The 22,372-nt window shown below is 37.0% G+C and overlaps 3 protein-coding genes across 3 annotated transcripts; 2 read left to right on the plus strand and 1 right to left on the minus strand.

Moving 5' to 3' along the window:
* The first annotated feature begins 5,207 nt into the window (after positions 1–5,207).
* On the plus strand, positions 5,208–6,442 carry LOC112786843 (uncharacterized). Its single transcript, XM_025830217.3, has 3 exons — positions 5,208–5,588; positions 5,676–5,799; positions 5,915–6,442. The coding sequence occupies exons 1-3, from the start codon at positions 5,297–5,299 to the stop codon at positions 5,958–5,960; spliced, it is 462 nt and encodes a 153-aa protein (XP_025686002.1). The 5' UTR covers positions 5,208–5,296; the 3' UTR covers positions 5,961–6,442.
* Positions 6,443–10,293: 3,851 nt separating this feature from the next.
* LOC112785528 (uncharacterized) lies at positions 10,294–10,785 on the plus strand. The gene has a single exon (XM_025828991.1). It carries the CDS (start codon positions 10,294–10,296, stop codon positions 10,783–10,785), a length of 492 nt encoding a protein of 163 aa, XP_025684776.1.
* Positions 10,786–11,209: 424 nt separating this feature from the next.
* On the minus strand, positions 11,210–11,978 carry LOC140182977 (uncharacterized). The gene is made up of 2 exons (XM_072230963.1): positions 11,751–11,978; positions 11,210–11,500 (listed from the first exon to the last, which is right to left on the minus strand). The coding sequence occupies exons 1-2, from the start codon at positions 11,976–11,978 to the stop codon at positions 11,210–11,212; spliced, it is 519 nt and encodes a 172-aa protein (XP_072087064.1).
* Positions 11,979–22,372: the final 10,394 nt, after the last annotated feature.

A 22,372-nucleotide genomic window follows, 5' to 3' on the forward strand; every position in this document is an offset into this window, starting at 1 on the left:
GTGAACCACGCGCACGCGTCACATGCGATGCTAAACCTTACAGAAAGTTACGCGGGAGCTGTGCAAGAAGGGTGCCTTGCGCACGAGCCAACCCACACGTACGCGTGGGCGACAGGTGCGCGTCACCCGTATTTTAGTCACCCCACGCATAAGCGTCAGTGACGTGTACGCCTGGATTGCCAGATCGGCATCAATGGGTGATTTGGCCGAGAGTTGTGCTACCTTGGTGTTGGTATTGTGCGTTTAGCATAACCAGTGGTCACGCGTACGCGTGACCGACGTTTACGCATCACTAGGATTCTTGCTCACCCACGCGTAAGCGTGGACGACGCTTACACATCGCCTCTTCTTTTGCACACCCACGCGTATGCGTGGGCGACGCTTACGCGTCGCTTCGCAGATTCCATTCTTCTCCTTTTCTCTCTCTTTTCTCATCCTTTCCTCCTCCTTTCTCACTTTCTACTTCTCATTCCATAATTTTGTGCATATTTTTATTTTCTTTTCTAAATTTATTATTTTTTTTATTGGTGTTAAATTTTCTTATTCAACTGTTACATCTTTTCTGGTATTATTTTGGTGTTTAGTGACTTGTTTTCCACTGTTGGGTAATATTATTTAAGTCAATGCTAATCTTTTATGATACTTATATTCCGTATGCATTGATATGAATTTAGATTGTCTTTCATTACCCACTATCTCTTCCCTATTGTTGCAATTTTTGCACTGTTGGTATGCCATTTGCTTTCACTGTTTTCTCACTTGCATGTTGTAGCTACCATGTAATTGAGACCCTTATTATTTGGCATTAACCCAACCATATTTTATTTGTTTCCTATCCTTATTTTTGGGTTACTTTTCTTCCCTTTTCTCTTCTTTCAGGATGGCCACCAGGAAGGGAACTGGAAGACGTTTACATGGGGCAATCGACATGTCCATCTGCACAAGTTTTGGAGAAACGCATCAGTTGGAGCAATCCGTCCACTTGCACATCTTAGCATGCACCGAGGACGGTGCAATCTTTAAGTGTGGGAGGTCGATACCAACTTCTGTGGGTTAGTTATTTCCTTTTCAAACGCTAATGTTTTATTTTCTTTGTTTGTTCATTGTTGCATTTGCATGTTTGATTGCATATTTATTTGATTTTGTGCATATTTTACCACCACTTGGTTAAAGTAATATTTTCTTTTTCAAGAAACTTTTTATAGCATTTCACTAATTTGATTTAAAATTTTTGATAAACTTGTTTGAAGGAATATTATACTGGAACATGGTTTAAAGCTCGACCACACAAAACCAGTGAGATTTTGAGCCTATTTGAATTGGTTGTATTTTATCAACTAATATTTTATTTTTGGTATGTGTTGTTCTCTCTAAAATTGTGATCTTTGTCTTGCTTAATTCTATATTTCCATTGTTTGATGTATGCATGCACTTATATGATTGAGGCCTTTGTTTCACTAAGCTTACATACCTATATGGCCTTACCTTTCATTAGCCTTTGCAAACCAATTTGAGCCTATTTTACCCTTTTTATTCTTTACTTTAGCACATCATTAACTCTAAGTGAAAAATAATAATTTCCTTAATTTGAATCCTTGGTTAGCTTAGACTAGTGAGAGTGCTCATGAATTAAGTGTGGAAAAGTGGGTTTAGAAACGTTTAGTTTAAGAATTGGTGTTATATATCTTTATGAAAATGTGAAAGAAATATTTAGGACATGTTCATGCATTCAATAATTTAATCATATGCATTGAGAAAAATAAAAAAAAGAAAAAAAAATATATATATATATAAATAATAAAAAAATAAATAAATAAAGGAGAAAAAGAAAAGAAAAAGAGCAAACAATAAAAAGGGGACAAAATACCCCAAAGTAAATGATAGCAATGCATATGAGTTGTACTCAAATTCGGATGCATGAATATGTGGAAAACATGGTTAATGGATAGTTAGATATTGTATTATAATTACATGGATTGTCTAAGTTAGGTGGGAAGTTTAGTTAATTAAGGATTCAGATTTTAGTCCACTTGACCAAATACAATCCTACCTTGATCCTAACCCCATTACAACCCTTAAAAGACCTCTTGATATGTGTATCTGTGCATTAAATTCTTTGTTGATTGGTAGAAGAAGAGCAAGTCTTAGAAAGCAAGGTTAGTAGAGAATTGAGAGAGCCGAACTTTAAACACCTGAGCGATTAGAGTGCATACACTTCCAGTGAGGGTTCGATGCTCGATTCTTTGTTCCCGGCTTTCATGAGCTATTTTCTTCTGCAAGTTTACTTGTACTTTATTTTGTGATTTGAATTAGTGAAATCCAGTTCATATTTGTTCTTAAAAGATTTGTTTACTTCTGACCAAGTAGGTAGAAACATTTTGCATGTAGTTGCATTCACATAGATAGGTTGCATTTCATACTCTCTACCATTCCTCTTCACTCTTTTAGTTCTCTTGAGCTTAGCATGAGGACATGCTAATGTTTAAGTGTGGAGAGGTTGATAAACCACTATTTTACGGTTTATCTTGTGCTCAATTGAGTGGATTTTATCAATCTTTCATACACTTGTTTATACTAATTGCATGGTTTTACAATTTCCTTCCTGATTTTGTGCTATGATTGGAAACATGCTTCTTTAGCCTTAAATTTGCTATGTTTAATCCTCTCTTAAATATGTGTGTTAAGTGATTTCAGGGTTTATAGGGCAGGAATGACTTAGAGGATGGAAAGAAAGCATGCAAAAGTGGAAGGAATACAAGAAACTGAAGGAATTGCTAAACTGTCCAGCCTGACCTCCTAGTACTAAATCGACCATAACTTGAGCTACAAAAGTGCAAATGAGGCGGTTCTAGTTGCGTTGGAAAGCTAACGTCCGGGGCTTCCCAACGATATATAATTTGCCATATCTGCTCTGAAGTTAGGCGACGCGCACACGTGAATCACGCGCATGCGTGACCTGGCAAAAATCCAATCCACGCTCACGCGTGGACGACGCTCACGCGTGACTTTGCCGCGTGCTGGACGTATCAGAAATCACTGGGGGTGATTTCTGGGATGTTTTTGACCCAGTTTTCGGCCTAGAAAACACATATTAGAGACTATAAAGTGGGGAAATCCATCCATTCATAGAGACAACTTTCATATTCACAATTTTAGGTTTTAGATATAGTTTTCTAGAGAGAGAGGTTCTCTCTTCTCTCTTAGGTTTTAGGATTTAGAATTTCTCTTAGTTTATGGTTCATTCCTTCTCAATTCCAGGTTCAATGTTCCTTTAATTTATGTTCTCTTCTACTTTTATTTATTCTATTATTTGAGTTTGTTTATTTCCCAAATTTGGTTTATGGATTCCTATGTTTAATTTGATTCTCTATTTAATACAATTCGAGGTATTTTAAATTTATGATTGCTTTCTTCTATGATATAAATTAGATTTTTCCCCTTTTGGCTGTGGTTGAGTAATTGGTGACACTTGAGTTATCAAACTCAGCTGTTGATTGAAAATTAGAATTTGCTTATTGATTTGGATCCCTCTAAAGCTAGTCTTTCCACATGAGTTGACTAGGACTTGAGGAATCAAATTGATTAGTCCACTTGACTTTCCTTTATTTAGTAAGGGTTAACTAAGTGTGAGCAATAACAATTCTCATCACACCTGATAAGGATAACTAGGATGGAATTTTCAGTTCTCATACCTTGCCAAGAGTTTTTCTAGTTATTAATTTACCTCCTTGCCAATTTATTTCCTTGTTCCCTATTTTAAAAACCCCAAAAAGATACAATTTCATAACCAATAATAAATCATACTTCCCTGCAATTCCTTGAGAGACAACCCGAGGTTTAAATACTTCGGTTATAAATTTTATTGGGTTTTGTTACTTGTGACAACCAAATTTTTGTATGAAAGGATTTCTTGTCGGTCTAGAAGCTATACTTGCAACGAGAACTTAATTGTGAAAATTCTAGACCGCGCAAGAGTTTCGCTCGTCAGAGACGTCGAAAGCTTCGATCTTTGGAACACCCACAGCTGAGGCTTCTCTAGAAGTTGCCAATGAAGTTGAAGGAAGCAAGAAGAAAAATGGCTCAGAGGGTTTGGGCAGTAAGAAGAATAACAAGAGGAAAGTAAAGAACGATGCTGATGTGGCAACTAAAGCTTCCGATGTTGCTGAGAAATCAAGAATCAAGGAAAAGAAACAGAAACAGTAGAAGAAGAAAAAGAAGATCAAAATAGTGAAATAAAATAGTTCGAATTATGAAGAGAAAGTGCCAAGCTACAGTGTTGAATGACAGTAATAATAATACTAATGCTAATAGCAGGTAATATAGCTTTGAGTACTTTTAATTACTATTAAAATGTAATTACAATTTTTTATTTCACATAATTAAAATCCAATGATTACGAATTGTATTAAAAATTGAATAAAATTACAAGAACTGATAAAATAGTTAAATGCTAATATAATTAAGTTATCAATATTTATAAAATTATTATTTGAAAAAATAAAATTAAAAAAATTTAAACCAATAAAATTTATTGTAGAAGGCTAGTCGGTAACAATGTAATAGTTGGATTTGTTTTCAGTAAAATTGTTGTAGAAGTGTGATTATGTGCTGAAGTTATTTTGCATTTTGTTTATTTATTTATATATTTAGTTATTTATTTTTGCTTCTTTATCTGTTGGGTGATATTTTCAGTCAAGAAGGTTGTGATAATCCAACAAAGATATATGTGGGAGGATTTCCCTATTATTCTACCGAGGACAATGATATTCAAAGTTATTTTGAGAGATGTGGCACCATAACTGAAGTTGATTGCATGTGTTTTTCTGAGAGTGGCAAGTTTAGAGGGATTGCTATTATTAGTTTTAAGGTCAGTACTAGTCACTTAAGCACTCTGCATTTCATTGTATTTCAAGTTCAATATATTATGCAATCTCAAGTTGAATGAATGGATTTTTATTTGAGTGTCCTTGTATAGTAAGATTAATTGCAACTGCACTTTACTCATTTTAAGATGCCATAGGTATCCATTTTATCAGAAGGCTAGAATAGGAGTGCATATTACATCTCATTTTATGCGGGTGTGGATTCGGGTTGTGTAAGGGTTTCCGGATCCAATTTGGGTCTGCTTTTTATGGGCCGGACTATGTCCTAAGAAAAAAACACTAACCCAAAATAAATACATAATGAAGAATAGACTCCCAAAAGAGTCGATACTTTATCTCAAATAATAACGAAGGAAGAACGCCATCTATTTTCGGGTTGGGGAGCATTGTGATTTTGTTAGCGTTTCTCCAGGATGGAAGAACGCATGCAGCGCTATCTATTTTTTGCTGTCACGAAGGGGGCTCATCCGGGTGTTTACTCAAGCTGGGAAGAGGCGAACGAGCAGGTGTCGAATTATAGTTTTCCCGAGTATCATGGTTTCAATAGCTACGAACACGCGCTACAGTGCTTCAAATCGAGAATGGTGTCCATTGATGCTGACAAAGCTGCAAATGTGGAAATGTTTGGAACACAGAGCGAGGGAGTATCTGGAGGGAAGGGTGTGTTCCCTTCAGGCAGTAGTCGGCGGCATGGATTGGTTTCATGTAAGTGTTTATAAGGTGTTATGAAAGTTGTGGTATACAGTTTTGTAGCATGAATGTAATTGTTAACTACCAAATGATTTTGTTTAGGGCTTCCTATAATTCCTCAAGAGGAACTAAACCCTGTTCCTGAGTTTGCCATAGTCAACAACATGGAGTCATGGCTGGTGAAGATTTGCCATGATTCTGAAATTCCTGGTCCATGCTTTTTCAAGTAAGAAAGATTTCTGAGAGAATCTTCCCCATTTTATGGATTCACAGTGGTAATTCCTGGCAATCCGTTTGAAGCTTCTATGGTTGAAAATGGTCATTTTTCTTTGGTTGAAAAGGTTGCCCGTGAAGACGCAGTTTTGGAAATACTTGGTCGGGTACTAGAAATCACCTATAAGGAGATTCGCGATTATAACTACTTCAAAGTTAACCTACTTCGTGACTCAAACAATGCACTTAGGGCAAAGGTTTGCCAGCTCGAAGATGCCTACGAGAAGCTGAAGGCAAACTACGAATCCCTTGTTAGCGCTCACGTTGATGGGAAATCTCTTTGAGTGTGTTGTTTTCGATTTTTTTTCCAGGGGTTCTATAATTAACTTAATGGGTTGAGGTTAAGGTGTTTATGTTTTCTAATTGTTAGGTATGTTGTATTTGGCGCTTGATGTTTTCGTATTTGGCAATGTCCTTGATTGTGTTGTTTTCGTTTTTGATTTGCCAGGGGTTCTAATTCTATAATTAACTTAATGGGTTAAGGTTAAGGTGTTTATGTTTTCTAATTGTTAAGTATGTTGTATTTGGTGCTTAATGTTGCAATGGATTAGTTAATTAATATGAATTTGTTTAACTTGTTGGTTCTTGATTTTTAATTTGCTTCAAAATGTGTTGTTGCCAATAACTTTTGACTAACCAAGTACAAAGTTGTAGGGTTATATTTTGTTAGTATTTTACTATGAAAAAAAGTAATTAGTATGAGTAATAATAAATGCCAGTGCTCTGTATGTGACTTCTGTGGTACTTCTTACACTTGTTGCAGTCACCTCTGTTCGAAGTCAGAGTCCTAAAAAGAGCAATTTTTGTCGCCATTTGTTTAGCTATGCTTAGTAGGGATTGTCATGATAGAGATTACTTTGGAAATAGAGGTTAGGCAGTCGCTGGTTTGAGGATAGAATCTCAGCATAAGGCCAACTTGACTAGAAGATTAAATTTGTTCCAGTTCTATTAGGATAACATATATGGAATATAATGTTAGTGCCGTGTGTTCTTTATTTTTTTTAATGTGGATGAAAGGCCATGGATCCAGGGTAAGTGAAATATAAAAGGAGAGTATTTGAGTTGAAGTTATATTTGAATCCGATAGTGGTAGGAATAAGTAATTTTTTTTGCTCTAAAATTGGCCAATAGTTTAGTTTGTTGCTTTGTTATGGCCTTATGGGTGTTATTGGTGAACAAGTACGTTGAAAATGTAGTAAAGCAGCATATGTTTTATAAGATAAACTAGAAATAAGATACTAAGAATATTAAGGAAAGAATCTCGTTTTCTCATTAAATGTACTCATTATTAGTTTTGTCATTTTCATTGATAGGGAGTAAGAACGAAAAAAAAAACCCTCTGATGTAATTCAGGCTTTTTGTATGGTATAAGCTTTGTGTAGAATTGTTGTACTTACAGAAACCCAAATTGTTGGCCGTATCCCTTTAGCAGCAGCATAATTTTAAAATGAGGAGATCAAATCTTTAACTTATAATTACTCGAAATTTTTTTAAAAAATTAACAATATTTTTTATGTTAAAATTTTTTGTGTGGTTTAGTTATTCTGTTTATTGTTATGATTTTATTAATCTTTTCAATTAAATTTTTATAAATAAAATGTTTATGATTGAATTTTTATATTACATAAATATTATAAATTAAGTTTTTTAAGCTATTTTTTGTTAAAAAATACAAGTATCTTTTAAAATTTTATTTTTGTAATTGATGTAAAATGCATTATGAAATATTCTAGTATTATGTGTTTTTAGCTAAAAAATTAACTACTAAATGTGTAATTACAAATTTTTATTTAACATAATTACAATCCAATCATAACTTTTTAAACTATATGAATTTTATTAAAAACTTAATAAAATTACAAGAACCAATAAAATAATTATAATTTGGGTAAAAAATTTATATGCGCCAAGGGTATTTGAAATTTACCCAAATCAGCCAAACGAAATTCTGATACATCAATCCACCAAAGAACACTTTAATATAATTCGAATCAATAAAATTCGAATTAGATTTCCACATAATTTGAATTGATATAGTTCGAATTATTCACAATCATTATTCGAAAGTAGTTCGAATCAATAAGCATCGAATTAAGTATGCATAGTTCGAATTATATCAATTCGAATTACTATCATCACGTGGTTAAGGGAGTTCAAATCTTCTTGATTTGAATTACTCTCGTTTGGTAATTAAAGATAATTCGAATTGAGTTAATTCGAATTACGTATATATAGTGCGAATGGAATTGATTCGAATTAGTGTGAAGCAGATCTCTATATATATGAGGTGTACGTGAGTTGCTCTCAATAGAGGGGTCAGATGGCTAGTGAGGATAGTTTTCTAGTGTTGGTTCACCACAGAGGATCAATTAAGAGAAAAACTCGATCCGGTGTGAAGTTCACCGATAAGGATCCTCTCTGTATTTTCGTGAGGCCTACGACGAGCTATGATGACCTTGTTAGCTCTGTACTGCTGAAACTTGGTTTGGATGGTGTGAAAAGGGTTAATAAGTTTTTCTATCGCATTCCAACCACGGTGCTCCAAGATACCGTGAAGTATGATTATTTTACGATCGGGAGTGATGAGGACTTGCAGGTCATGTTTCATTGTCGCCGGCAGTTTCCTGAGGTGAGGACACCTGAGCTGTTGGCAAAGTTAGTTGATGTGGTATCCAATTCACGGGGTTCGAACCGGAATACGCACACTTTAGCCACGGTGGCCGGTTCTAGCTCGAGACCTGCCGTTGTTTCTTCCTCCGTCCCTGCGTACGAGCCACCGATCCAGCCTGTTGCCTCCCCTTCGTTCGTTGTTGATCTCAGCGGCAATGTCGGCGACGATGTTGGTACAGGGGAACATCTTCCGACCTCATTACATTGTGCTACACCGGCTGGTGTTGGAGACAGATTCTTTGATGATCCAGATGACGATGATGTTGAGCCGGATCTGATTGCCGATGACAGTGGCGATGACCTCGGAGCAAGTTACCCGAGAGGGGCTGCAGGTGGATCTAGTTCTGGCACACAGCAGTACCCACCCCATTTTTCATCATTGGACATGGATGCCATGAGGCAGGATGGGCTTCCTAGGCAGGCTGCTGGATTTGGCGCTAGAGATGCAGACGGGTCTGCTGGTATGACAGAGTTCCAGGTTGGTCAGTAGTTCCAGGATAAAGATGAGGCCCTGTTGAGTGTGAAGACTTACAGCATCCGCCGAGGGGTACAGTACAAGGTAATTGTGTCTGACTATCGCCGGTATGTGGAAAAGTGTTCTGAGTTTGGGAATGGGTGCACATGATTGATTCGGTTGAGTCTCTGGCAACGCAAGGGCATCTGAGAAGTGAAACGGTACAACGGACCGCATACGTGTCTTGCCACCTCTATCTCCAGCGACCATAGGAGTTTGGATTATCATGTCATATCGACATTCATTATGTCAATGGTGAGGGCTGATGCATCCGTCAACATCAAGGTGCTCCTAAATGCCACAGCCGCACACTTTGGATTCAGACCGACGTACAGGAGGGTCTGAATGGCGAAGCAGAAGACTGTTGCCGTCATCTATGGTGACTGGGATGAGTCGTACAACGAGCTCCCTAGGTGGGTGTTAGGAGTCCAGTTGACCATGCCTGGTACAGTAGCAGTCCTTCGGACATGCCCTGTTCGAGTTGGGGGACAGCTCAACGAGTCTCAAGCTTATTTTCACAGGCTATTCTGGACGTTCCCACCTTGTATCGAGACTTTCCGTCATTGCAAGCCATTGGTGAGTATTGACGGCACCCATCTATATGGCAAGTATGGGGGAACGTTGCTTGTCGCAATTGCACAGGACGGGAACTCCAACATACTGCCTGTGGCATTTGCACTAGTCGAGGGTGAGAATGCTGAGTCATGGTCCTTCTTTCTCTCTCACCTCCGTCATCACGTGACACCGCAGCCAGGTCTGCTAGTTATTTCGGACAGGCATAATGGCATCAAGGCCGCGCTTGAGGCTCCTGATGGGGGATGACTACCTCCGGCTGCATACCGTGCATTCTGCATTCGACACGTAGCAGCAAATTCCGCCCTCACCTTCAAGGGAAAAGATGCTCGGAGGCTTCTTGTGAACGCCGCATATGCCAAGACCGAAGTGGAGTTCGATTACTGGTTTGACATTCTGCGTTCTGAGAATCCAGCGATGTGTGACTGGGCGAACAGGATTGAGTATTCGTTGTGGACATAATATTGTGACGAGGGGCGCAGATTCGGGCACATGATGACCAATATCTCTGAGTGTGTGAATTCAATCCTGAAGGGTGTCAGGAACCTCCCTGTGTGCTCGCTGGTGAAGGCCACATACGGCAGGTTGGCTGAACTATTCGTCTGCAAGGGGAGGGAGGCACAGGCCTAGCTGGGTACCGGACAACAATTCAGTCAATACCTGGTAAAGTGTATCGAGGCAAATCTAAAGATGGCTAGGTGCTTTACGGTGACTGTATATGACAGGGATAACTCGGAGTACACCGTGGCAGAGACGACTCCGACTGGTTCATTCTCACTGGGAAGCTACAGGGTCTCACTGGGTTCTCAGACATGTGATTGTGGATACTTCCAGGCACTTCATTTCCCATGTCCGCATGCATTGGCATGCTGTGCCTACTCACGTGTTACTTGGCAGCCATACGTCCACCCGGTGTGTCGACTTAGTTCGGTTTTCAGTGTATATCAGATGGGATTCACTCCTCCCATTCTGGAGGATTTCTGGCCACCTTATGACGGGCCGACCGTTATACCGGACCTGAGTATGAGGCATGCAAGGGAGGGTCGTCCGCGGTCCACTCGAATACGGACCAATATAGATGAGGCAGATCTGAACCGGCCCAAGAGATGTGGCCTCTGCAGGCAACTCGGACACATTCGTCGGAGTTGTCCACAGGCCGGAGGACCCAGCCATGCAGGGTGAAATGAATAGTAATGTCTGGTTTTGTGTTCTGATTTGTTTTAGTTTGATCATCTGTACTTTTTTTTAGAAAACGATGTACTAGGTTTGCTAACTAGTCGGTTTTCAGTGCTGAAAATTCCGTCTCGTAGAAGATATGTATGTCAAATGTGTTACTAATAATGGAAATAAGTTACCTAAGGAAAATACACATGTTATCACCGTCACTGATACACAATAACGCAAAGCCAAACTCACTGCTTCATGATCTGATGAACTAACGAAATAAAATATAACACTAATAACAAAAATATATAACATACAACAAAGATAACAAAATAAAATATAACACTAATAAAATATAACACCTGCGTAGGAAATTAAACATGGTACTGCATTCATGAATGATTCTAAAAGGCATAAAATTGCATGCGAAATTGAAAATAAATTAAATAAGGATAAATAGTACAATACGATAGTGGTACCTCGAGGCAAGGGGCCAGCTAAACGCATCATACCCAGCAGACTTAAAACCAGGAAACCGCCAAAAGATCCAAGACTGAAGTAACTGTAACGGCCCGGCTAACTTCACGACATGTCTGTTGGCCCCTCGGCACATGCACCGGTACAACCATGCTAGTGCCGCCGACCCCCAGCTATAGCCACCCATCTCCTCAAGCCTAGCCACAAACGGTAACCATATGATGTGAATATGATTGCCGGACTTGTCGGCAAACAGCTGGGTGCCCAACAACATCATGATATAGGCACGGGCAAAGTGCCTGACCGTCTCCTCATCTGCCCCCTCGGGGCACTCTCCGAAAGTCTCCTGAAACCAGGTGCAATTCACTGCGAACTTTTGTATTTGGTTCGCGGGAGGTAACACACCAAGCAACTCATGGAACCACTGCCAAGCTGGCCTGCCACCCTCTATGTATACGTGGAAGTCTGTCAGGCAACCACTAACGTAACGTCCATCCACTGGCAACCCCAACTGGTACGCGACGTCCTGAAGGATGTGCACTCCGAATCGGCATCCCTGCTGCCGACCATGTCGAATGTATGGTCTCCGGATGCCACCGCTCCACGAATGCACTGACAAGGGGCTCGTCCAATTGAAACCATCTGTCGTTCAATCTCGCAAGATGGTATAGTCCGGCCATCTGCAAGTACGGAACGTACCTCTCATCAAGTCGCATCCCCTGCTGCCGCCGCATGCTCGTAATGCAACGCCGGGGCTGGGCATTACATTGACCACATAATTATGACGAATTATAATACCACTAACAGATAAAATTCACGACGTAAACAAGTAACAAAAAAAACATGCAATAGGAGATATATCGGTCCACTACGGAAATTGCAAACAAAACCCGCAAACCTAGACCGCATCTACATTCCGCATGCAAAAGCAAATTGTACTAAACCGCTAGCAAAACCGCATACTCAAACCGCATCCAAAAAATTAGAACAATAAACCACATGCAAATCCACTTAAGAAAACTACGGGAAAAACCACTCATTAAACCACTCATTAAACCACGGGCAATTCCACTTACGAAAACCACGAGCAAATCCACTTACATAAACCGCATGCAATACAGCTAACCCAAACCACTAACATAAACCGCCAATAAAACCGCATGCAAAACCGTTATCATAAACCACTTCAAATACCGCTTTCATAAACCACTAACATATACGAATATCATAAACCACCATCATAAACCACTAACCTCATCGTTGATCACCCCGGCTATATGAGCGACTCCATCCAGTCGATACAGCCTTCTCGGATCGTCCCCCATCGCCTAAGCAAGCCGCTCCAGACTTTCTCGGACTGGTTTTGGGTCGTTTTCTCTGGGATTTGGTGGGGTATGAGAATGGAAAACTGATTCGAATGAACTTGGTTCGAACCCCTTATATAGGGCACTCACTTGTAATTCGAATCAACTCCTCTCGAATTACCTTTTATTTTCGAAATGTGAGTAATTCGAATCAACTCCTCTCGAATTACACGAATTGTGAGTAATTCGAATCCATTTGATTCGAACTTCCCCCTATTCACGTGTACCTACTAATTCAAATTTATACAATTCGAATTAAGCATCTATAATTCGATCCAAGTGGATTCGAATTACTTGATCGGCTTGCTTGAGAATAATTTGATCCCTATTGATTCGAATTATTAACAAATGTAATTCGAACTAAGTTGATTCGAATTACATTATAATGTGCTTTGGCTGATTCTCGAATCAGTTTCTTGTTTGGCTTATATGCGTTACATGTTTCCTCTCTTGGCTTAAATAGGTTTTTTACCCTTATAATTTTATTATAATTAATTTATTAGTACTCATTAAATGAATATTTGAAAAAATAAAATTAAATAAATTTATACCAAAATAATGTTTGTTAAACATAAAAAAATAAAATTAGATAAGAATTTAATAATCATATATATATATATAAAGAACTAGAGATGTTGAGATGGGGGGAGGGGCCCACCCCATGATTCTGTCACTGGTAGCACTACGTACCACTCTTCACTAGCTATACTTGTCGTGATGAAGTGCATGAAATTTTACTATAAATTTGCTAGTTGTGAACCTTGATGCATAGTGAGGGTTGATTTTCTTTGACTTTTGAAAATTTTGCAATGGAACCTTCAAAGATATGCCATGCATCTGCCCTCACTCAAGAAGCTAAGCTGTTTACGTATGTATCTCAAAGTATCCATCAGAACTTCATGAATTATAGTTATAATAGTAGATTCTAATTTATTTTCTCCATCTGCATAGGAATCAATGTCTCAACTCCGAAGAGTTCGTGGTCTCTGCGAAGGTTGTATCAGCGCTTTTTTCTTCTTTTCAAGGCCATCATGTTTCAAACTGCATGTTTGAGAATGCTGCTGGTGGGGCGGGCAGTTCCAATTTGCATGTACCCAACCAAGATCATGAGGTCCTCGATGGTAGTCCAGCCATAGTTGCTGCAGATACCGATGATGACAACCCTGCCGGGCAGGTAATGTCACTGCCTATTATGGGGAGAAGGCTCTTCCATTCACCAACGCTAACACGTTATGGATCAGAACCTCCTAAGTGGTCGAGAGTTGGTTCAAGCAACAAGGCATCTCGTGTAAGATTGGTTTGTTGCATGAATCATAGTTGTTACCTCCATGTTAATGCATGTGGCTTGTGGTTTATGCAGAAAAATTGTAAGCCAAGATTTAAGGTGACATTTAACATGGACTTCAACCGCGAAAAAACTATGTTGTTTAATTACTTGTTTTCTGAGGGCCATCCAATGGAGTATGTGGATTTTTTTAATTTCCTCTTAATTTGTGTATGATTGTGTAAGTACGCCTGTTAACAAGTAAAATGAACTGAACACAGAGACACTTTGGTGAGAATGCGTGAATGTCGCCTCACTAGGCGTCACATAGAAACTCTAATTCCTGGACGTCCGATCGATGGAAGAGTTGTTGAAATGGTGGCCATGCGTAACACTTGCTCCATCCAACACTTGAATCATCCATACTTTTGGTGCCTTCCACCTCGTTTCGCTGTGAGTTGATCCTTCCCTGCTACTTTCTTCTATGGAGTTTATTTTGGGTTTGCAGCCTTGAATTCTCATGCTAGGGGTATTCTTTTAGGAAGATGTTAGTAAGGGGTTGTTGGTGGATGAACTTGCTGAAACGTATTTGCCATTTTGGGTTAAGCCAAGTCGATTTCTCAATCGTGTAAGTAATGACATTCTTGTCTGTTACATTTGACAATGTTGTTATTGTATTTTTATTAGAAAAGTTTTAAAATCCAATTGAATCTGGAATCAGATTTTCATCCCTGTCAAAGAAATCTTCTTCCATTGGTATTGCGTCGTGGTTGACTTTGCTGATAAAATGGTATACCACCTGGACTCGTATCCAAATTCAAACAAGATTGCCGATAGGGAAAGTCTAATCCGCAACATGGTAGGCGAGCTTGTTAATAAATGGACATCCCTCTTTCGCATTTTATATGGCTCATTGTGTGTTTTGTGTATATTTTCAGGTTGAAAGGCTCCACGACTTGATGACATATCCCGATTATGGTCCTCTTCGAGCATTTACACCAACAGACCTTCGCGAGTGGCCAATTAAGCAAGGGCAAGGGATCCCAAACTGCAACACAAGGTTATAGCTATAACTGTTTAACTGCAATTAAATTATTCAATAACATGTGACCATGCTAACTGAAACCCCACCGATTTGAGCGTATGCAATGATAGTGCGGCAGCTTGGGTTATTTCATGGCTGGACCTAGAAGGAAGGTTTAATGCGTTGGAAATTAGCGGAGTGGTAACACCATGTCATTATACCGTGAAGCATAATTAACTGTTCCATCGATAACTGTTCCATTAGTAATTAAGTGTGCATAATGGTTTTTAGGTGTTCTTATAATAGAAACCATTATTAATTGTTCCATTAGTAATATAGTGTGCATAATTATTTTTAACTTACTTTTAATTGTCAAATTTATCGCAATGTGTAGCTGGATGATTCAACTCTAAAAGGCAGGACCGCTGTTTCCCTGGCTGGTGGCCCTTTCAATGCCATTGGAAGCCTAGTTAGAATGTGGGCTAAGCAGTGGCAGAGGCTTGGCATCTCGAGGAAGTAATTAACCGTCGTGGCATCTAAGCATTATCTCCCTTTAATGGCATCATTAGAATTGTGTTTAGCTTAGTCTATGTAGGGTTTATTTTAAAGTTGTGTTTATTTGTGTCTCATGGTAGCTTATACGCTCTTGAGAATAATAACGTGAATTGGGTACGTACTGCATAGTATGGCCTATCCTTCACAAGTGCTATGTTCATTGTGTTATGTTGCAATGTGTTGTTAACTAGTCATTGAGGGTAGGGTCGGACTTGCTATGAGAAAGTGTTGTGTGCACTTTATTTGTTAATAACATTCATCGTTTGTGAAAAAAATTAGTGCATTTGCTATATTTAAGTTTAAAACGTTATTGGGATAACAAGGAAAAATGTTAAATAGTAGTCACTTAGCTAGCTTGCCAAAATTTAATTTCTTTTGGATTGAATCCACAATACAAAATGAACTATCCTTGTATAACATCAAATTTAGAAAAACAGATCCATCATTTAGGGAGACTATGGTGACTTCGAGGAAAAAAATAAATATAGTTATTATCATTCTATTTTGAGCAGATATACCGATGACCTCAATTCTTATTGATGTAAGATAATAATTGAGAACATGCGATACCTTTGTTCTAGCCTTCCAGGGGAGACAATGAAAAAGTGTTCTTTTTGCCTCGTTGACTTATGAATTTTTGGTACAGCCACTAGTGTATATTACCAATTGCGTAAATCTTTAATTTATTGGACCAAGGGTTATAACGACAAAATAGCACATACAAGCCTAACCGGACCGTTCAGAAATTTAATTTTTTATTATCATTTTTGCTCAAAAAAGCTTAGTGTTATATCTACTAACAAATGTTATCTGAAACTCTGGCCGAAAAGGACATCGACCCTTCAATGACAAAAGCAAGATTTTTAAAGATTATGCTTGTGATTGTCACATTATTTGATCAACATTCTTAAACCTTTCTCTTAAACCTCTAAATCAATTATTCTTTGATAATATAACTTGATGTCTTTCTCCATTGATAGCTAATCCTGTTTCACTTTCTGTTAAACATTTTAATTGTTAGTAAACAGTATTCCCATTTCTGGCTCATAAGAAGGCAGGGAACAAATTGTGATTAATTAAAGTAATTAATTTTTTGTTACATTGCAAAAGTTACTATAGTTAGATTAGATGTGAATATTGATTATAAAAATTGCATTTTTATAAGATTTAAAAATTTATATTATGCAATAGGTTAAGTAACGAATACGTTACAAATTTTGTTAGTACTTATAAATTTTGGTAAAGAAGTTTTAAAATTTATAGAATTATTGACAATAATTATGGAAAAATGCTTATAATAAAAAATAGTAAAACCTTATAAAAATGTCTAAATTTAAGCTTTTTATTACAATTTTAGTTGTACTCACTACAAAATAAATGTAAAAAAAATTAAAAATTATGACATTATATAAAAATAACTATAGTTACATTAAATGTTAAAAAAATAATTATATTGCTGTTTAATTGTAAAAGTCATTATGGTTACCTTAAATTGATAATATTGATTATAAAGATCACTGTATTTAGATTAAAATAAAAAGTAGTTGAATTTTTTTTATATGTATAAATTAATAAACAAAAATGTTAACCCAAATCCTAATAATGAATGAAAAATAGTAATAACCTAATTCTTAGTGAAATTGAAAACTTTAAACCCAATCCAAGTCTTAACGAGAATATAAAACCCTAAACCCTTAAGCATGTACCATGAACAAAAAATATATATATTTAAATTAATAAAATAAATTGTTAATCCTGAACCCTAATTATCAAAGATAACCTAAACATCAATCACATTGTGAAGAATAATGCCCTAAACCATTTACCATGAACTTTTTTTTTATCTATGTATGAATTAATCAAATAATGAAATGACATTTAATATTATATGAATGTCGTAAAACAAAAAATATTCCCATTTATAAAGTTTAAAAAATTTTATTATGTAATAGGTTCGATAATAAATACATTATAAATTTTTATAGTACTCATAACATCTTTTAAAATAGTTTTAAAATTTATAGCATTATTTACAATAATTACAAAAAAACCTACAAAAAAGTTTTTTAACTCGATTTAAAAATGTTAAACTTAAAATTTGTGTTCCAATTTTAGTTGTATTCGTATCAAAATGAATTACAAAAAATTTTAAAAATGATAATAATTTGTAAATAATTTAAAAAAAATTAAAAAATTATGAAAATTTTGTAGAAGATTTAAGAATTTCATAAAAATATAAAAGATAGGAATGACCATGTGTTTTAAAGATCCATTAATTATATCACTAACGATCTAGTTCAAAATGAACTATTTGTTAGAAACAAAATATGGATCTGCATAGAGTTTGTCTCCAATTCAAAATTTACTGAGAAGCTTAAATGACGGTGTTATCCTTCCCTTCTAAGTTGCCTTTTTCGATGTATAAGGTTGACTGAGCTCATGTCACGATATCATGTTCACAATCACAGTAAGAGAAATATGTGTTTAAAAACTTTTCTCCTGTTGCAAGGCAGACGTAAACTAAGTTTAGCAATGGCATTCTGTCTCTTATGGAAAGACACAATGGCGTTCCAACAGAAAATTTTTGTTTGTATTCGACCTTCATATTTTATTAATAGGATGAAGATTCCCAGCGTTGCAAACATATTGATGATAGTATTTTTCACGTATTGAGTTGAGTTCGGCCAACCATTATGGACGCCTCATCCCAAGCCAAAGCCACCATGGACATAGATGACTCCCCCAACCCAGCTACCGAGTGCCACTTGAACGATGAGGCACATGAAATACCCGATGCAGCCACGTTAACCCAACCTTCCGTGAATGTAAGTGGCCTTTGTCACCTTCATGCCGTGTCCTGTGTAAAACCCATGTGCTTATCATTTTTGCATGCCTTGCAGGTTGGAGATCCACTCTACAGTGAGTTAACAGGAAGTCTGAGGGCACTCTCTGTCGCAGTTGAAGCTTTGACCTATAAATTAGAGGTACATTGTCCTTTTATCGAACTACAGATTTTATCATTTTGAGTGCTTAAGGTGATGATATTATTTTTATGTCAAAGACGAGGATACTGACTTAAAATTTTTCTTCGCCGAACCCACTTCCAGTCATGTGAACTCTCTGCAAAACGTAGTGATCAGAGGTTGGAGTTGATCTCCTCTAGTGTGATTCGTATTGATCAGAACACGTTAAAAATAATATCCCAACAAGTCCAACAAGAGAAACCTGTCACGGGAATGACAAAGAAGTCTAGGATGGAAAAGGGACATGTTGGATGTGACTCAAAACCTTGCGGGGAGGACGACTCCAAAGAGGAACGATCATCACAACGGTAGGAGCAACCTCTTTGACGACTTCAACACTACCATCCATATGCCGATAGAGATAACAGAGGATGATGATGAAGGGCTCATTCGTGGAACTGCCGGACGACCTGCCACTGCACATTGGAAGCCAGCGAAGGCCTCATATCGCAAAGTGAATAACAAGGTACGGTGATATGGTTTAGGGTTCTATCATTCGAAGAAAAAGATATATATAGGTTTATAGAAAAAGATATAGTTAAATGAAGCTATTTTTAAAAAGTAAGAAAACGTATTAGTCACTTTGAATTTGTTAATATTTATTATTCTCAATGTCAATGGCTGCGTCCAGTAAATTTCATTTTATCATTTTTATTAATTTGGTTTTTCCATACAGATTAGTTAGGTTTGTAGAAAGTAATGTTTTTTTTTTTTGTTTCAGTCAGTAAGGAACAGTTACTTTATTTGTAAATCATGCGTTGTTGAAGTTGTTCATTTTATTGGGCCAACAAAAAAATTCTTTCTGGGTCCACTGAGGGGTGCTCATGGGTTGCTTCATTGTGTAGTGTAAAGGGGAGCAGCAGGCTCTAATTTCCTCCAAAAGACTCCATTTCACTCTGGGTGGGGCTTTCAATGGAGGAATTACAGGATCTCACATTACTAGAGAACCTTTGCTTGGCCGCCCAGCCATGTTCTTCAGCAATTCCGCCGGACCAGGGTTATCTGCGATTGGGGGAAAAGTTATTGAGGGCACTGACGATCGGGTTTCTGCCGGTAAAGAATTTTATAAAAATAATCACATTGTAAGTATAGTTTCTAAACCAGCAAAGAATCCTTTTGTACAAAAATTTGGTTGTCACAAGTAACAAATCCCAATAAAATTTATAACCGAAGTATTTAAACCTCGGGTTGTCTCTCAAGGAATTGCAGGGAGGTGTATTTATTATTGGTTATGAGTTTTCTGGGGAATGTTGAGTTTGGGCAATGGGCAAATAAATAATTATAAATTAAAGCAATGAAAATTAACAAGAGATTTTATATAATCAAAAATAAAAATTCTTGAATGAAAGAATGATTAATTGGAAGAAAATAAGTTATTAATTAGAAAAAATGTTGGCAAGGTATGAGAACTGGAAATCCCATCCTAGTTATCTATATCAAGGGTGATGAAAATTGTTATTGCTCCCACTTAGTTAACCCTGTCAAGTGGACTAATTAACTTGATTCCTCAAGTCCTAGTCAACTCCTATGGAAAGACTAGCTTTAGAGGGATCCAAATCAATAAGAAAATTCCAATTTTCAATCAACAACTAAGTTTGATAACTCAAGTGTCACCAATTACTCAACCAAAGCCAAAAGGGGAAAAATTCAAATTATTTATATCATAAATAGAAGAAAGCAATTATAAATCTGAAATACCTCGAATTGTATTGAATCAAATTAAACATAGGAATCCATAAACCAATTTGGGAAAATAAACAAACTAAAGTAATAAAATAAATAAAAGTAGAAGAGAACATAAATTAAAGGAATATTGAACCTGGAATTGAGAAGCAATCCTAAAATTAAGAGAAATCCTAATCCTAAAATTGAAGAGAGAGGAGAGAACCTCTCTCTCTCTAAAACTACATCTAAAATCTAAAATTGTGAATTATGAATGTTGTCTCTCTGAATGAATGCATTCCCCTACTTTATAGCCTCTAATCTGTGTTTTCTGGGCTGAGAACTAGGCCAAAAACAGCCCAGAAATCACCCCCAGCGATTTCTGGTACGTATAGGCCGCTGCAAAGTTACGCGTACGCGTCGTCCACGCGTTCGCGCGGGTTGAGTTTTTGCCAGGTCACGCGTTTGCATGATCCACGCGTGCGCGTCACCTGGCTTCGGGGCAGCTATAGCAAATTATATATCGTTGCGAAGTCCCGAACGTTAGTTTTCCAACGCAACTGGAACCGCATCATTTTGGACCTTTGTAGCTCAAGTTATGATCGATTTAGTACCAAGAGGTCAGGTTGGATAGCTTTAGCAGTTCCTTCAGTTCCTTGTATTCCTTCCACTTTTGCATGCTTCCTTTCCATCCTCTAAGCCATTCCTGCCCTATAAACCATGAAATCACTTAACACACATATCAAGGCATCGAATGGTAATAAGAGAGGATTAAAATTAGTAAAATTTAAGAGCAACGAAGCATGTTTTCAATCATAGCACAAAATCGGGAAGGAAATTGTAAAACCATGCATTTTGTATGAATAAGTGTGCAAAGACTTGATAAGAACCACTCAATTGAGCACAAGATAAACCATAAAATAGTGGTTTATCAACCTCTCCACACTTAAACATTAGCATGTCCTTATGATAAGCTCAAGAAAAGCTATAAAGGAGTGAAGAGGAATGTAGAATGTATGAAATGCAACCTATCTATATGAATGCAGCTAAATACAAAATGCTTTTACCTACTTAATTAAAAGTAAACAAATTTCCCAAGATAAACATAAACTGGATTCCACTAATTTAAATCATAAAATAAGGTACAAGTAAACTTGCAAAAGAAAATAGCTCGTGAAAGCCGGGAACAAGGAATCGAGCATCGAACCCTCACCGGAAGTGTATACACTCTAATCATCAAGTGTTTAAGGTTCGACTCTCTCAATTCTCTACTAACCTTGCTTTCTAAGGCTTGCTTTTCTTCTATCAATCAACAAAGAATTAATGCACAGATACACATATCAAGATGTCTTTTAAGGGTTGTAATGGGGTTAGGGTCAAGGTAGGATTGTATTTTGCCAAGTGGACTAAAATCTGAATCCGTAATTAACTTTAACTTTCCACCTAACTGTAGACAATCCATGTAATCATAATACCACATCTAACTATCTATTAACCATATTTTCCACATATTCATGCATCCTAATTTCGAGTACAGTACATATGCATTGCTATCACCATTTACTTTGGGGCATTTTGTCCCCTTTTATTATTTGCTCTTTTTTCTTTTCTCTTTCTCTTTTATTTTTTTTTATTTTTTTATTTTTTTATTTTTTTATTTTTTTTAAATCTGAATGCATATGATTAATTTATTGAATGCATGAACATGTCCTAAACATTTCTTTCACATTTTCATAAAGATATATATAACACCCAATTCTTAAACCAAATGTTTCCAAACCCACTTTTCCCCATACTTAATTCATGAGCACTCTCACTAGTCTAAGCTAACCAAGGATTCAAATTTAGGACATTATTGTTTTTCGCTTAGAGTTAGTGATGAGCTAAAGTAAAGAACAAAGGGGTATAATAGGCTCAACATTGGTTTGCAAAGGATAATGAAAGGGTAAGACCATATGGATATGTAAGCTTAGTGAAACAAGACCTCAATCACATAAGTGGATGTATACATCAAACAATGGAAATATAGAATTAAGCAAGACAAATATCACAATTTTAGAGAGAAAAACACACACCAAAAAAATAAAATATTGGTTGATAAGATGCAACCAATCAAGTAGGCTCAAAATCTCACTGATTTTGTGTGTTCGAGCTCTAAAACCATGTTCCAGTATAATATTCCTTCAAACAAGTTTATCAAAAAATTTTTAATCAAATTAGTGAAATGTTATAAAAA

This window comes from Arachis hypogaea, chromosome 20 (assembly GCF_003086295.3).
Source record: "Arachis hypogaea cultivar Tifrunner chromosome 20, arahy.Tifrunner.gnm2.J5K5, whole genome shotgun sequence".
Taxonomy (NCBI): Eukaryota; Viridiplantae; Streptophyta; class Magnoliopsida; order Fabales; family Fabaceae; genus Arachis; species Arachis hypogaea.

Excerpts from the sequence above, each read along its gene's own strand:
- LOC112786843 (XM_025830217.3), top strand. The coding sequence starts at position 5,297 with ATGGAAGAACGCATGCAGCGCTATCTATTTTTTGCTGTCACGAAGGGG. Across the intron at positions 5,589-5,675 it reads GCGGCATGGATTGGTTTCAT|GGCTTCCTATAATTCCTCAA; the intron begins GTAAGTGTTTAT and ends GATTTTGTTTAG. Across the intron at positions 5,800-5,914 it reads CCTGGTCCATGCTTTTTCAA|GTTGCCCGTGAAGACGCAGT; the intron begins GTAAGAAAGATT and ends TTGGTTGAAAAG.
- LOC140182977 (XM_072230963.1), bottom strand. The coding sequence starts at position 11,978 with ATGCGGCGGCAGCAGGGGATGCGACTTGATGAGAGGTACGTTCCGTAC. Across the intron at positions 11,501-11,750 it reads GACGTCGCGTACCAGTTGGG|CTGTTTGCCGACAAGTCCGG; the intron begins GTTGCCAGTGGA and ends TTGGGCACCCAG.
- LOC112785528 (XM_025828991.1), top strand. The coding sequence starts at position 10,294 with ATGGCTAGGTGCTTTACGGTGACTGTATATGACAGGGATAACTCGGAG.